This window comes from Aphelocoma coerulescens, chromosome 9 (assembly GCF_041296385.1).
Source record: "Aphelocoma coerulescens isolate FSJ_1873_10779 chromosome 9, UR_Acoe_1.0, whole genome shotgun sequence".
Taxonomy (NCBI): Eukaryota; Metazoa; Chordata; class Aves; order Passeriformes; family Corvidae; genus Aphelocoma; species Aphelocoma coerulescens.
Genome location: NC_091023.1, coordinates 11442218 through 11457222, shown reverse-complemented (window position 1 = coordinate 11457222; position 15005 = coordinate 11442218). Strand labels below are relative to the sequence as shown.

The window sequence follows — 15005 nt, the reverse complement described above, 5'->3', positions numbered from 1 at the left end:
GAGGACTTTCTAAGGCTTATATGAATTCAGCCATTCCACTTGCCACTTTTAAATTTGACGAAAGTGTGGCATATTTTGCAAGAAGTACAAACTTTCTGCCATTCTGTGAACTTGGGGTTGAGACACAAAAGAAATGCAAACGTATCATGGTCGCAGAATGGCTGTGTTTTGCACTGTCAGGAGTAGTCTGCCCGTGTTGATAAGGCCTTGTAGAATTACAAATGTCTGCTCAACTTTTCAAGAAATATACTATGAAATTTCATATACAATAGCTATCTTCAGAGAACTAATTTCAGCACTGAGAGGCTGCATAAATGTAGACTTAGAGTCTGTATGCCACTCAGCCTCATTGAATTAAAGTCTAGTACACTTAGCAAAGTAATAAAGGCACTCACTCATGTAAAAATATTGCCTTGGGATTTATGTATGTATTTCAGCACTTCTTGAATTAAGTGTATCTCTCATTATTCTGGTTTTGTAAGGCAGGAGAGTATCTGTCTAACTCACTCTATTTAATTTCTTCAGAATAGTTGTAGTAAGGAAGAACAGTCTGTTGCTCTCTTCTTAGGTACCACCCCTGATTTTCTTTGCAATCTCCTCTGTACCACTAGTAAGGAAATCTAACAAAATCACTGCTGTGTTGTTAAGGCCCCGGTAGAGATCGTAGGAGTAAGAATTCTTCTCAAGGTTTCACCCTTGCTTTTTCAAATGGTGCTGCTCTTTTACCTATATAAAGTCCTTAAGCATTTGAAGAAAAAATGTAGTTTTTATATATTATGTTATCTTCTAAGAAAAAACCTCATGATTTAGATGCAAACTTATGGAACATTTATGTAAAAAGGAATTCTGTATTTACTGTCAACAATTTGATATTTAATAATTTTAAACTCTAAATAAGGTATTGAAGAAGAGTCTTGGATGTATTCTCTGTTGACACAGGAACTTATCTTTGTAATCAGCTCCTAAACATGCTTTAGACTCTAGAAGGTGCATAAAGGTTTTGTTTTCTTTGGTGGCTATTTTTAAAGTAGCTGCATCATTAGTGTAAATGTTTGTAAGTCTGTTCCCCAGTAACCTTCTTGCTGTCCTAAAGTTTCTGTACTATTAGATGCTTCAGAAGTGTTTGATGTCATCACAGTTATGTTATGTTTTCTTTTGGTTGTCTTTAAATGACTTTAGATAGCAACTCTATTTGTATTTTTTATTTTAGGCTAGGAATAATCTTTATTTTGTCCTCTGGAAATCATTAAAGCATATTTCCCAGTGACTTCCGTTTAAAATATCTCCTACCAGTTCTAGCAGCCTTTTTTTTTTTTTTTTGGAGAGTGAAAATTACAGATTGTTTTCATCTTCTGAGTGTCCTTTATTGTTGTAATATATTGGTTGTCTTTGCCCTCATTCTTCAGTACAGTTTTGCAGAGTGCTCTGTTAAGACATAAAAGAGGCACATGTAAAAATCTTTCTACAAGTTTCTCACAGCCGTGGAAAACCTGCAATTTGTTTCCTGATTCACGTGTCAAAGCCATCATTTTTTGTGTGCATAGTACTTGACTGAAATAGGACACTGCTGGGGCCATTTTTTTTTCCTTATGAGAGTTTCTGCGTCTTCACGTGTTTTTCATCTGATCCAAGTATCATGGTTGTTAATATATAAAAAGTTTCAAATTTCAGCTGTTTTAAAATCCTCGGTTTAGCATCCTACTGGTTTAGATGGTTATTTTACCAGATTCTTAGAGCAGGAAGTCAGGGCCAATTACAAATGGAGTTCCTAGAGAAATACATCAAACACTACAGATCTTTTAATAGAAGAGTCAAAATCATGCATTTTGCCTTCCACTCTTCTGATTATCATTGCAATATTTCCTGTGTGTGCTTTTCCTGCTGAGTAATCCTAAATTCTGATGTGTTTGCAAACCAAAGTCTTTTGTTTATTCATTTGGGTTTTTTTTCCGTTTTGTCAAGGTTAAATCTCAGCTCTTGTTCTGCAGCCACTTTGTTCAGCTCTTGCTTCTGTGATTCTTTTATTTTGTTCTAGTTGCAAAGACATCAATACCTTTTACTTTAAAAACTTCTAATATTAAACAGTAAGGTAAATGAAATGCTTAAATTACAATTTCCCCCCTTGTGTTCCAAGATAATAGAAGCATGCAATTACAAAACTGTAGAAATACTATAAAAGCGAATGTATTTTAGATGTAGTATAAGACTGTATGAGACTAGAGATACTGGTTTCTTTTTTCCCTTTGTTCCAGTAGGCATGTAGATTCTCAAAGAAAAAAAAGTTTAAATGTTGGCAAATATAAAAGGAAGAGTGTTAGCCAAACTAATTTTGGATGCATCGTACTTTGAGTGTTAGGTCCATAGTTTTGACTTCTGAGATTAAAAATTGTAATGAATATATTATCTTTTTTTAAAATTAATTTGAACAAATACAGTAAAATTGCATCTGACTTTATTTTCATAAATAATGTGTTCATATTGTATGCACCAGGGAATTCAGCAATGAGTTGAGTAACCTAGACACTGGGAAATCATTCACTTGGGAAATATGAATACTGAGTATTTGTCTTGCCTGAGTCAAGATAAGCTCTGAGTGTCCTAAAAATTATTACTTGCATTGTATTCTGGACTTCTGTTGTTCTTGTATTTAGATTTGTTTAATGACATTCATGCAAAATTTAAAATGTGTGTTTGAATTTTATTTAAATTTACAAATTTTATTCTTGCTTTTGCTTTTATGTCAGATTAATTAATGGAAGTGTGTCAGGTTGCATTTTAGCTTTTTCAGTAAGGTTGGTGTAAAAAGCTTGCAAACATTCTCTATGGCTGAAAGAATAACATTACAAACTGCCTAGAAATTTGAAGATTAAACTGGTTTGTTGGGGTTTTTTCCCACTGTGATATTTCATAGGCAAGTTGATGAAGATACATGAAAAGTTATTTAAAACTTCTGATGATATTAAGTGATAGACTCAAATATGCCACATAAAATATTACTTATTTGAAATAAATATGCCCTTGGAAACACTAATAATTTTCAAACTCCCTTCAGAAAATTGCTACTTCTGAAGATCTGAATAATGAAGGAGTCTGTCTGTGATTCCTGTGTTGCATGATGTTGTCTTGATCTAGTTAATGTAGCAACTGATTTCTATGCCTAGTAGGTGTCACTAGATTTGGCAAACGCATCCTTTCACTCTCACTGTGATCATCATTTTTTTTCCATCTGAAAGCACTGTGTGTCCAAGCATCTTTTACTTGGAAAGAATAATAATGGGCAAGTGGGAGAGTATTTTTTAAAGGAAACCTGTGTTTGGAAAAAAACATATTTCAATATAGTAGAAAGGCAATGTCTGTATTTGTTACTATAAATCCTTCAGGACTGAATAAATTAATGATGTGCTATTTCTTGGATGTGGCAAATGTTAGAGCTTTATTTATTATTCTAAAAGACCAGAAGGCTATTCATCTTTTTCTAAATATGTTCAGTTTTAAAGGAAGATGCTTTTAGAAGTTCACACTTCCATGCAGGAATTTTTTGTTAAAACAAAACCCTGAAAGGATGGTTATGTGAATTTTCAGCACCTTTGTTGGCAGCATAAAGGTTTCAGTGAATGTTCCTGATGATTGTTAGAAGATGACTGCTGGGCTATTAGTGTCATTTGTAAAAAAAATCTTTCATGTTTTCTTTGGTCAGATTTTATGGTTTATTGTTAAATAAAGCTATTTTTATTTTCAGATAATCCCAGATGTGGCTTGTGGAAATGCCAGTTCCAATACTTCTGCTGGAGGCCGGCTTATCTCCTTTGAAGTTCCACAGAATACATCAATAAAGTGAGAATATTCTTATATTTGATGAGATATAAAAGCAGTTTTATTTTCATTTGACTGGATATTTTAGACAACAGTTTCTCAGATAGGCAGATTTGTCAAATGACTAAAAGACTATGAGAGAATTCAGACAGACTTCAAGCATGTAGCAGAGCCATGACAGCTCTTTGCTTGCCATAATTTCTCCCACATATTTAATGTTTTAGAAATTTAAGCATGTAAGCTGTCTCTGGGCTATCATAATGCATTAGAAATTAGGGCAAATGTGTTGAAGATTTCAGTTTGGAGAAGATATGACATTTCCTTTCTACTTCATGCAGTGAACACTTTTCCCCCTTTAATCTCAAGATGAACTTGCTGACAAAAAGTGTTATTGTTGATTATATACATGCATGTATTTTGTGGATTTGTATTTGATTTCTGGGTTATTGCTTTGGGTGTCATCATCAGCTGTGAAATCTTTGTGTATGTCCTAAAAACCACGTTTCTCAAAAATTTGAATTTATTTGGTTACTCACTTTTCAAATTCATGCTTTTTGGATCAAATACTTGCTTTGTTACATTTAATTAACAGAACCTGACTTCCTAGAAAGATCTGATTCTGTCAGCTGGGATGAAGCATATTCTTATTGGAAATTTCATTTAAAAAAAAAATATGCCAACGTAGTTCTCTGGCTCACAGCTTTGCTGCAGTTTTAGACTTACATTTTCCCAAAATAGTGTACTTTTCTCATACTGTCATCTTATCTTTCAGAATCCCATGTTTCTGTTAAAAAAGGCCATGCTCACAGGAAAAAGCAAAGTGATGCAAGCAGACGAGCTGCAGACAGTTTGGAGCAGTAACTGTTAAACGTGGGGGCCCTCCCACGGGGTTTTGAATTGTGCTCATTCATGAGCCTTAAGCCTCAGGAAGAGGTCTGGGAGTGTGGATGCCCTGGCTGGGTGGAATCTGAAAGCAAACAAGTGTCTTTTCTTGGAATCAGGAAAAAGCCGGCGTTTGTGGATTCTAAAGCTCTATTTAAGAGCCTTGATGGAGAAACCCCATTTTAAAGGAGGTTGCAGAGTACACAGTCAGTTTTGATCATTTTTACACTGCATATATTTAGTAGTGCTTTATACCTGGGTAGATTAGTGCAAGTCAAGATCTATTTTTATTTCATTTTATTTGCTATCTTAAAGGCCCAAGTAACATACCTGGTTTAATGGTTATTTGTGAAAGGAAAATAATTTCAGTTTAATAAGTTGATTTTGTTTTGGTTGTCAGATGAGACCTAAACTGTGAAACTAGTCGCTATCTTGTTCTAAAAGTGAGACAGTCAGTTTTTGGAATAGCAGTTGAGCTTGTTCTTAAAGAGGATGCAAAATAGTGTAAAAATTTACTTCTTATGATGTCTAGTTGCAACATTTTTTCAGCTTCTGTCACACATAATTACAAAACTTTGCTTTTCTTGTTTTGAAGTCAAATAACAAGTGACCAGGGATAAACTACCTTGTGTTTTTAGTAGGATTGAAACAATTTCAGTACAGGAAATTGTGGAACAGAGCTTCATCTGTATGTATTTGGAGGTCTGTTTTTAGCAGGAGAGAATTACCAGTTTTTAGCAGTTTGATGCAGTTGTGTTTGAATTTTTAGAGGATTATTCAAACTCCTTTGGGATTCCTTCATAGGAAATTAATGCAAATATTTGGGACTTTGCCAGAAATATGACAGATTTGTATTGTTTCTTTATGGAGGTGAGGAGGAAAAAAAGTGCCCTGCGAGGACAAAGACCAGCATAGTGTCCAGTGCTCCCTAATGGAGTGTATGCACTGCTAGACTCTCTATCCAATCTGTCAGTATTCAGGAAGGCACCATGGGCTCAGTGACCTTGGGAGCATTACATGACTCATTTGATTTACAAGAATAAACTGTCCTGAATCTTCGATCTGGTGTGTCAAACAAATGAGGATTTCTACCAGGATCTGTCTCTTGGTATTGAACGAACATTGAATGTTCTTCAGTAAACAACAGGGCTGGATGTACTTCAGCTGCAGAAAATGATGGCATTGTAGATGTAGGATGGACGTACTACTTGAAAAGGCATAAATACAAAGAATGAATAAGGATCCTTTACTGTTATGTGATATTTATGTAAAACTTCTTGGGCTTTAAGATGGTGACCTTCAAGTATCAGAAATTGGGACTCTGTATGATTTAATCTGGTATTATATAAACTATTATGCAATCTTACAATTGAAGCATTTTTAAATTTTGTGGGCATACTAAAAACATTCATTATTTTTCCTGATTCCATACTTGCTAGATTTAAGTTTCCCATCTTTGTTAAGCTTCAGTTCTACAGTGATGTACTTCCTAATAACACCAATTTCCCTCAGTGTAAATATTCTCAATTTCTTTTCTTAGAATAAGGCAAGATGCTACTGCTTCTCTCATCCTGCTATGGAAGGTCACAAGCACTGGATTTAAACAATGTTCACTTATTGATGGCAGAAGTGTCACTCTTCTCCAGGCACTGGGTGGCCTTGTGCTTTCTGAAGATATGCTGGCATTAGGAAACAACTACTTTATTGGTGAGTAACACGCTGACTTTCTGTCCATCACCTCTAGGTGACAGCTGATGGTTTACTGAGTGTTTAGAGGAGCAAAGGACTAATTCCTTAAAGTGCTGAAAGATCCTGATGGGATAGTAGGACACTGTTTTGGACATTGGTTCATTCAAACCAGACAAGAACTACACTAAATTCTTACACTTGTCACCATTCACTTTAAAATCTACGTGGTCATTTTTGTCTGATACCTCGAGATGATGCAAGTTATTTTATATGTTCTATTTTAATAAGCTTTTGGAAAATGCTGCAGTATATATTTGAATGCTTGAGGTGTTTCTTTGTCAGGTATTGTGCTATGGGATGCTTTGTGAAGAAGCTTAATCCTGTACACAGGAAAATTGAAAAAATATATTAGAAGATCAGATTTCCTATTATATTTTGTCAGTGTTTAATTGCACTACTTCTTTATCTTCTAGTGTTGTCTCTGTTAATATGGAACCTTAGAAATATACTATTTGTTTCACTCAGCAATTAAATGTTAAGCATCTTTGTGGAAGGAGTATAATGAAAATAGGCTGATATGTTATTTTTAAGGGTATGGGAAATAATACAGATTTAATTCCATATTTATGCATAGACACAATAGACTTAATTAAATTGAGATTTCTGGGCAGATGTTTTATTATACCAATGACATGAAACCAAAGTCATTGTAATAAAAGCACTTAATTTTATCTGCTTGAAATGCTGTGTATTTTTTGAGGAACTATAAGTTGCCACAATTGTTATTTGAAAACTTACCATGCTAATAAATGTAAAATTAAAAGCATTCTGATGTAGAAACACTGGAACAAATTCCAAGTGTATAGCTAATACAGAAATGCCCAAATGCAGAAGTAGTACCTCGTTCTCTCCTTTTTTAGCTATCACTTTTCAAAGATACTGCTGAAGGTTGTTAGTAGAATAATTTTATTCTTATCATCAGAGGTTTCTTTTGGTGATGTTTATTTTCTTCAAATAATTTTCCAGTTTCTTTTTTTAATATTATTATTTCTTCTTAGATACTTAGTTTTAGACTTTTTTTCCCCCTTTAATCTAGTTTTGCATTTAATTTATCAGAGTTAAAGTCATCCTCTCATGTCTCTGGAATAAACTTTTGCATTTGCTTTGTGGTAGTTAATGTATGATAAAAGTATCTTGAAGACAGGATAATTGGTAACTTTTATGCAGTGTTGAAAATGCCTAAAGGCACAGCTTGGTCTAAGCGCCTAAGTAGAGGACCGAAGTTGCTCTATGGAGGCTCCACTTGACTGTACAAGCCATACAGCACAGGCTATTAATTTAGATAACTAAAACGTGCATTGTGTTATTCTTTCATAGTTTGTCTTCTCCTACTCTCCTCTATAGCTGAATTTCTGTCAGTGGGATTCTTTGAATTTTTTATTGTGTGCTGGGTAACATGAGGTGAAAATGTACCTTTTCCTTGATGAATATAAGACAAGGTTGAGTTCATGAAAATGGTTTATTTCATGCACTACAAGTTTTCTGAGACCTCTTGCTTTACTTCCATGTGGTTTTTGATACATTCTTTGGTCTTTCTTTTTAATTTCCTGATAGTGAAACTCTGTAAAATTTTCCAGCTGCTGAGACTAAGGCATGAATTTTTTAGTTTAAGAGCCTCTGAATTTCCTTCTCAGTTGTATGGAAATCTTCTGCTTACTTCCCATCAGCAGTTTTGTCCAATGAAGTGTAACTCTTGGGTGTAAAACTTAAAAAGTAACTCAGTTATTTGGTGTGTAAATAAATTTTCTCTTCACTCAACTGAAATCCATAATTCTGCCAAGGCTTGTAGAAAAATAATTTGATCTTTACTTCAGATTTGATCCAGATGTATGGCAGAGGTCTGTCAATTTGATGTGCCTCAAAAGTTTTTAATCATTTAGCTTTCAATAAGTCACTTGAATAAAGTTTTTCTTATAGACAAATGTTCATGTTTCTTGATGTACATGACAAGCTTATTCTAAAGGACAATAAGTTAAAGTGGGTGATTTTATATGAAAAAGCAGTAATGTTGCCAGTGCTTTTATTGATGATATTTAAGCTAGAATGATACGAGGAGATCACAAGATGCTGTAGGCTGCTGTAAGCAGAGCCACACAGTAAGGTGGTGGACCATGTCAGTCAATACATTTACTTTATATAATTTCCTTCTCCTTCCCCTACTCTTTTTCTGTTTATTCAAATGAGACTTTAAAGGTTTCTTCTCTTAATTGGTGAATTTTGTACCAGGGCGTATTTTTTATCTTGAAAAAAAATTCTAATTAGAACTGTAAAAGAAAAATGAGGAAGATGTGAGTGGGTTTTTTTGGTTTGACTTTTCTTGTATATGTGTGTCTTTTTGATCTACATCCTTTTTGAGTCATTTCTCACTGTGTTCCTTCCAAGTTTTGTTACTCAGCAAGGTACTTTAATTGCCTCTTGTAAATCTTTCTGAATAAGTTATTTATGTCGAAGATAAAACATTTAGGGAAATATTATTTGTTTCGTGTTAGTTTGTGGTGACACAAGTTTAAAGTTGTTTAGACTAAGAAGTCAGCAGTAATGTGCTGATTTGCTGATTCTGTGGTTCGGGACACAGTGTCTAGAGGCTGGGAAGAATGCTGTTTCTGAGGTCTAAAAATAGCCCCTGTCAGCACAGAGCTGTTCACCCCAGAGACAGTACCTGCACTGTGTGAGAATGAAGGGGGAGAGTGTAGCACAACTAACCCAAAAAGAGCGCTCTGTGTTCTGTAATGGGGTTTATAAAATGGCTGCTGCATCTGCAAACAGTCTCTTGCAGTGCAGGGACAGAGTTATGGTGCTGTGATTATGCAGCATGATTATGTGGTTCAGTTACAGCATTTACCCACCTGTAGCCCACAGAAGACTGGCTTGTGCCTTCTGTAACATGTTCCTTCTGTGCTTTGTTCAGAGTATTTTTAAAGAGTTGTAAGATTTGCTACTACACATGTGCCAGTCTTTTAAAATAATTAGTTACGTTTTATTAGAAAGTGTACTTATTAGCCAGTGGGGAAAAAAGCCCAGTATGGTTCAGGCTTTGAAGTGAGAAAGTGAGTTGTGTGGATTAGGAGTAGGATGAAGCACATGGCACATCCCAAGGGGCTGGTGGCTTTTAATGCAAGGTTACTGCTAAACAGAGATGGTCATGAGGTGGTTGGTCTGTAGGACAAGCCAAGTGAGCTGTTCATCTCTGCTCACATTTTGCAACAACGTTTCTTTTGAAACCAAGATTTAAAAAAAAGGTATTTAATTGAGGGCATTTCTGAACAGGAAATGTTTTTAATATGTCTACAGAAATATATCTATCCTGTGGAGTGCTATGCGTGGGCATCAAGATTGGCCAAAGAGATAGTGAGAAAGGGAAGTGGGAGGGATTTAATACTGTCTTTAAATAAGAGATGACAATTAGGTGTTCAACATTTAAAACATTATTGAAGTGACAGGCAGACTTTCCATTAATTAGACTTACAGATTCGTACTCTTTGTCCCAATGTTCTTGGAAGTTGAGTGATTTTTGCATAAACTGTTTATATTTATAAAATGTCTCATCAGTATTTGTTTTATTACTGGATCTTCATATATTCATGCTGGCAGTAATGGTATTAGAACATTTGAGAATGAGTTAACTGCAAAACTTTACATTGTTAGAGTCATACACCTATTCTCCGTTGCAATATATCTTGAAAAATTGAAATCAGATGAAATACATTTTACAAGTCTGAAAAAATGGGAAAAGAGTTCCCTGATGCACCATCAGTTGGTGCAGGAGTCTTTCAGAACTTCTCCTGAATGCTAGTAGTTACAGCTGAGGATCTCTGGGGTGAGTTAAAAGTGCTGGTTGTTATGTATTTTGGGGAGAATCGAATCTACCCAGCATTATGCACTTCTCTCTTTCAGGGAATAATATACTGGATTTTGGAGTCTGTATATATATTTCTATGCAAGACTGTTGCAAATGCAGAAGATTTACTGAATTGATTAAATAATAGCTGTCTTGAGAAAAATGATTCATTAACATTTTTCTTTAAAAAATAAAAAATGCCTTTAAAGAACTTTGAAGGACATTCTCAGCTTGTATGGCATTTCCCACAAAAATCCTTTATGATTTGTTACATGCATCTCTTTTATCCAAGCATGCTATCATTCTCTGACTGAGAACTGGAACATTAATTTTGAGAACATAGGCTGCTGTGAAAATACTGAAAAAACCAAACCTTCTGTATAATAAAAGCATTAAAAATATATTTTTAATGCTCACATTTTAGAAGTTTTACAGTGATTGTACACCATCTGTTTCTGTACGAGTCGGTTAATTTACCCTGGCGCTAAATGAATATACCTGCTTACTAAGGCAACACTTCTGTGCTTCAGGTGTATCCAAAGATACACCTGTGGCTGGCGGACTTGCAGTCAGGCAGATCGAATTTCACACAGTTCCCAGTCTGCTTGGAAAACTGCTATAGATAACACTTGTGTGGCTGTACAGATAGCAGATCATATTTAACAATCCAGTTAACAGCTAGGACACAAAACAACCATAGCTTTTTTTTAAATGAATTTGGAGATTGAGTAATAATTCATAGAATCATAGAATATCCTGAGTTGGAAGGGACCCCTCGGGATCATCAAGTCCAACTCCTGGCCCTGCACAGGACACCCCAGCAATCCCACCCTGTGCGTGAGAGCATTGTCCACACACTTCTTGAACTCTGTCAGCCTTGGTGCTGTGACCACTGCCCTGGGGAACCTGTTCTGTGCCCAAAAACCCTCTGGGTGATAAATCTTTTCCTAATATCCAACCTAAACCTCCCCTGACACAGCTTCATGCCATTTTCCTTTTCATACCAATACAAAACTGCATATTGTATTATTATTGTATGATTGTTACTTATTTTTAGGAAGTGTTTATTTGGAGGTTTTGGGTATAATGCGGAAGGTGGAGCTGGCAGTGCCAACTCTGCATGTATGCAACCTATTTCTTTTCTTTCTCCTAACAACACTAAAAAATTAAATTATGTTTTCAGGTCTTTATCATGGCTGTTAGGATATTATTTCTGTTGAAAAAAATCTGCTTCTCATCAGCTTTCATGATAAAATGTTGGAAAAATTGCTTTTCTGCCCAGAGCTGAAACAGTAATGATGGGAGCTCTTTCAGAATAATAGTAAAAAAACCAGTTGGGCATTATTATTTTGCCTCCATTTCCCCATAGGTAATATGATATAAAAGTTTGTAAATATCTAATTGTAAAGAAATGCTTATAAATAGCTTGAAACCATTTGCTTTTAGACTTTGTGCTTTATTTAGCACTTCCATGGTGCTGCTTAAGCAGCTTCTTAAAAGGAAAGTAAAGATGCTGCTTAAAAAGCAGCTTTCATGAGATATTGCTACATTAGCTTTTTAGCTTATTGTCTGCTTATAAAATCAAAGGAAGACATTTATAAGCAAAACTGCTATTTCTCAGATAAGACCTTGCAGATAATAAGGTAGAAGGTTTAACATTTAATGTGAATGAATATTTTTATCTGAACAGAAAATAAATCCTCCAGCACAATCTTTAAATTATAATGCTTATTTTCATCACAGCAAACAAAAACTGACTTACACTTGTCAGTTGACATTATTTGGCATGTCATCTGGTTTTCTCCAAGATGCTCAGCCTTTTAGATCAATATCATATAATTAGCTGCTTTAAACTATACTTATCAAGTATTTCATAAATATTTCCTTAAATAAAATTGGTAGCTGTACAAACTCACTCGAAAATAGGTGCTCTAGCATCTTTGTGGTGAGATGAAGAGTACTGATGCCATTCAAATGCCAACACCTCTAAGGCAGCTTGCTTGAATTCCATGAAACTTTTTGAGGTTTGGCTTAAAAAGGAAGATTAATGCTTGGCTTCTCAAGCACAAGATACCTGCTGCTTTTTAATAAGTGTGGGAGCCATATGGTTCTGTGTCAGGAAGGATAATATTTTCCAATCCAAAATGCTGTCCTGCCTTTCAAATTCAAGAAAGTATTTTCTTTTCTAACACTGCCCTGAGCAGTTACTTACTCTTGTGTTGTTCTTTGGTTATTAAACAAGTTTCCGTGCAAGACCTCATCATGCATTAATGAGTAGTCTCCACCAATATGACTGCAGCTATATTGAATAGGCAAAATGAAACAGTGTAAAAAATACTATGAGAAACATAAATAATCTAGAGAGATATTTTGAAATGAGTTGGTCATCTTAAACTCTTTTTGTCTGGCAATAGAATTTCAGATTAGGAGGCAAATTGTAACTGGGGCTTTGAGGTGTTGTGTTTTGTGTTGTGTACAGGCCTCTAAAACATGCTCACATTTCTATCTAAAGAAAGCAGTTTACTGCATCTTGAAATTGTTTTCACTTAAGCAAAAAATTAAATAGGACAATTTTATTTCATAATAGGAGATGTGTGAATTGAATTCACGGAAAGCCATGTAATCAAGTTACTCTAGCTTTAACAAGTTGCCGTGTTGAGGTGAGCATCTGTGTGAGCTCCCAGTCCATGGCATACGTGCAGTCATTTAACTTAACCCTCTTTCACTCTGGACCAAATTAAATCTCCATGCCCTGCACATGCCGTGGTTGGAGTGTTGAGGCCATGCTTGTGCCCTGCTGATGTGCAGAACCTCTGTGTGCATGTGTGACTGTTCTGCTCCTTTTGTGCAAGGTGGCCTTGCTGGCGGGGGTTTGGTGACAACTGCTCCAGTTAGCGGGGTTCTCATTTTTAAGTGTGTAATTTGCCTAGAAGGGCAGATTTGAGCATTGTGCTCAACTGAACATTCCCCTGGGGTTCTGGGCACAAGAGCTAACCTTGCAGAAAATGGCCTTTTGGTAAACAATAGCAGCAGCAGCAAAGTGTGAAACAGCAAGAAAAGCACAGTGAAGTGTTAATTTCAATGATTTGTTTTAAAAGATGGCCTTGTAAGGCAATAAAAGGGAAGAATTCAGCTGAAATCCAAACCATTCTGAAGAATGCTGTTAGCTTGTATAAGAAAGGGTATCTTTATAAGTATGATAAAATAAATATCCTGTCCTTTATGATCAAGTTGCATGTACCTCATCTCACATATAAATAGATGTAAACATCAGACTAGTTACTATTTTCGTAGATTGTATTTTGTTTTAAGCTAGCATTTAAATAGTTTTTACTCTTTAGAGTAATCTTTAATTAATCAGTAAATTATTCAAAATTAATTTTTATTCACTGCTATTTCTAGTTAGTAACACTGGGAAATTATTTTTCTAGTCTGTCTTTGGATGTTCATCTGCTCAAATTTGTAATGTTTGATGAAATACCTTTCATTTGTTTCTTTAATTTTAAGATTCCTCATTCTTCAAATATGACTTCTGTGACCAATTCACAAACAAGATATTTATTTGAAGTTGATCACATGGTTGTTTGCATGATACAATCTTGGACAGACTGCTTAACCTGATCTGTAATATACAGATACCAGTGCATAACTGGTACATTATTGAGTGTACCAGTGTGAGACACATTTTAATAATGCTTGTAAAATGCTTTGAGATCTTCAGCTAGTAGTGTAACATACTGTAACGTGTATTTAAAAGTGGGGTAGCCACTCATAGAGCCTCTAAGTTGAAACAGTTGCTACAGATATATCCTAGCCAACCTTGCCATCTCATCTTTCACAGCTACCCTTAGTGCAGTCCCAGCTACGTCATTGGTATTCCACCACACTTAACTGCGTTTGCGAAGTGTGGGATCAGAGATTCTGGTGGTCTACATTTGGGTCCAAAATAGTTCTCTGCCAGCTTGGCAATGTGGCTGAAATGCTGACAAATAAAGACATATTGGGAAATTGTGATACAGGAAATGTTTTGGAAGAATAGTCTGTTCACCCTTTGTTGGGCTTTCACCATTACTTTGGACCGTAAGAAGAGTCCTTGAAGCTGTGGGAGAAGGTCACGCTTTAAGCTGCCACCACAGCTCCTTAATAAGCTGCATGCAAGTGGCTTTGTAAGAGTAAATGTACTCTTGCTAGCTGACTGTTTCATAGTTCTGTCATGGGTTTTGGTCCAGCCAGGCTATTAAGTTGGTTAATTGTTTAAGTAACAGTGAAATTCAGAAATTGACATTTGTTATAGAGGAAATGTAATGGAACATGGGATTTTTCTACGCTAAGTGAATTCAACTGGTTTTCTCAGTTCATAAATATATTTTAACTACCAGTCCTGCAAAACTGAGCTCCAGCTTTAAAATCAAGCCGTGTGCTGTTTCTTCCCAACATTTTGGCAATAATTTTCTGACACCCAAATTTTGCTTTCTCTTACACCAGTGTAACACTCATTGTCAATCTGCCGCTGGTAGAACTTTAGTATTGTTACTGAGGATGTTAACTTGAGCAGCAGCACTCTTCCTTTTAAGTGATTATGCATGAGAATAAAGTGTATGTTTGATTTTAGGAGCCCAGGCTGTTTTCATTGTTGGTAGCAAAGGAAGAAAGCATATCTGTCTAAAAACTGGTTGTGATTGTGATAGAAATTTGGAGAAGATAATGAATGCAATGAGAAAGT

At 35.4% G+C, this 15005-nt stretch overlaps 1 protein-coding gene across 1 annotated transcript in view; it reads left to right on the top strand.

The window, feature by feature from the left end:
* DNER (delta/notch like EGF repeat containing) overlaps positions 1-15005 on the top strand; it is a 117573-nt gene that overhangs the window by 56309 nt on the left and 46259 nt on the right. Inside the window, exons 3-4 of the mRNA XM_069024189.1 lie at positions 3740-3834; positions 6236-6402. Coding sequence (XP_068880290.1) covers positions 3740-3834; positions 6236-6402 — 262 coding nt within the window. The remainder of the gene's footprint in view (positions 1-3739; positions 3835-6235; positions 6403-15005) is intronic.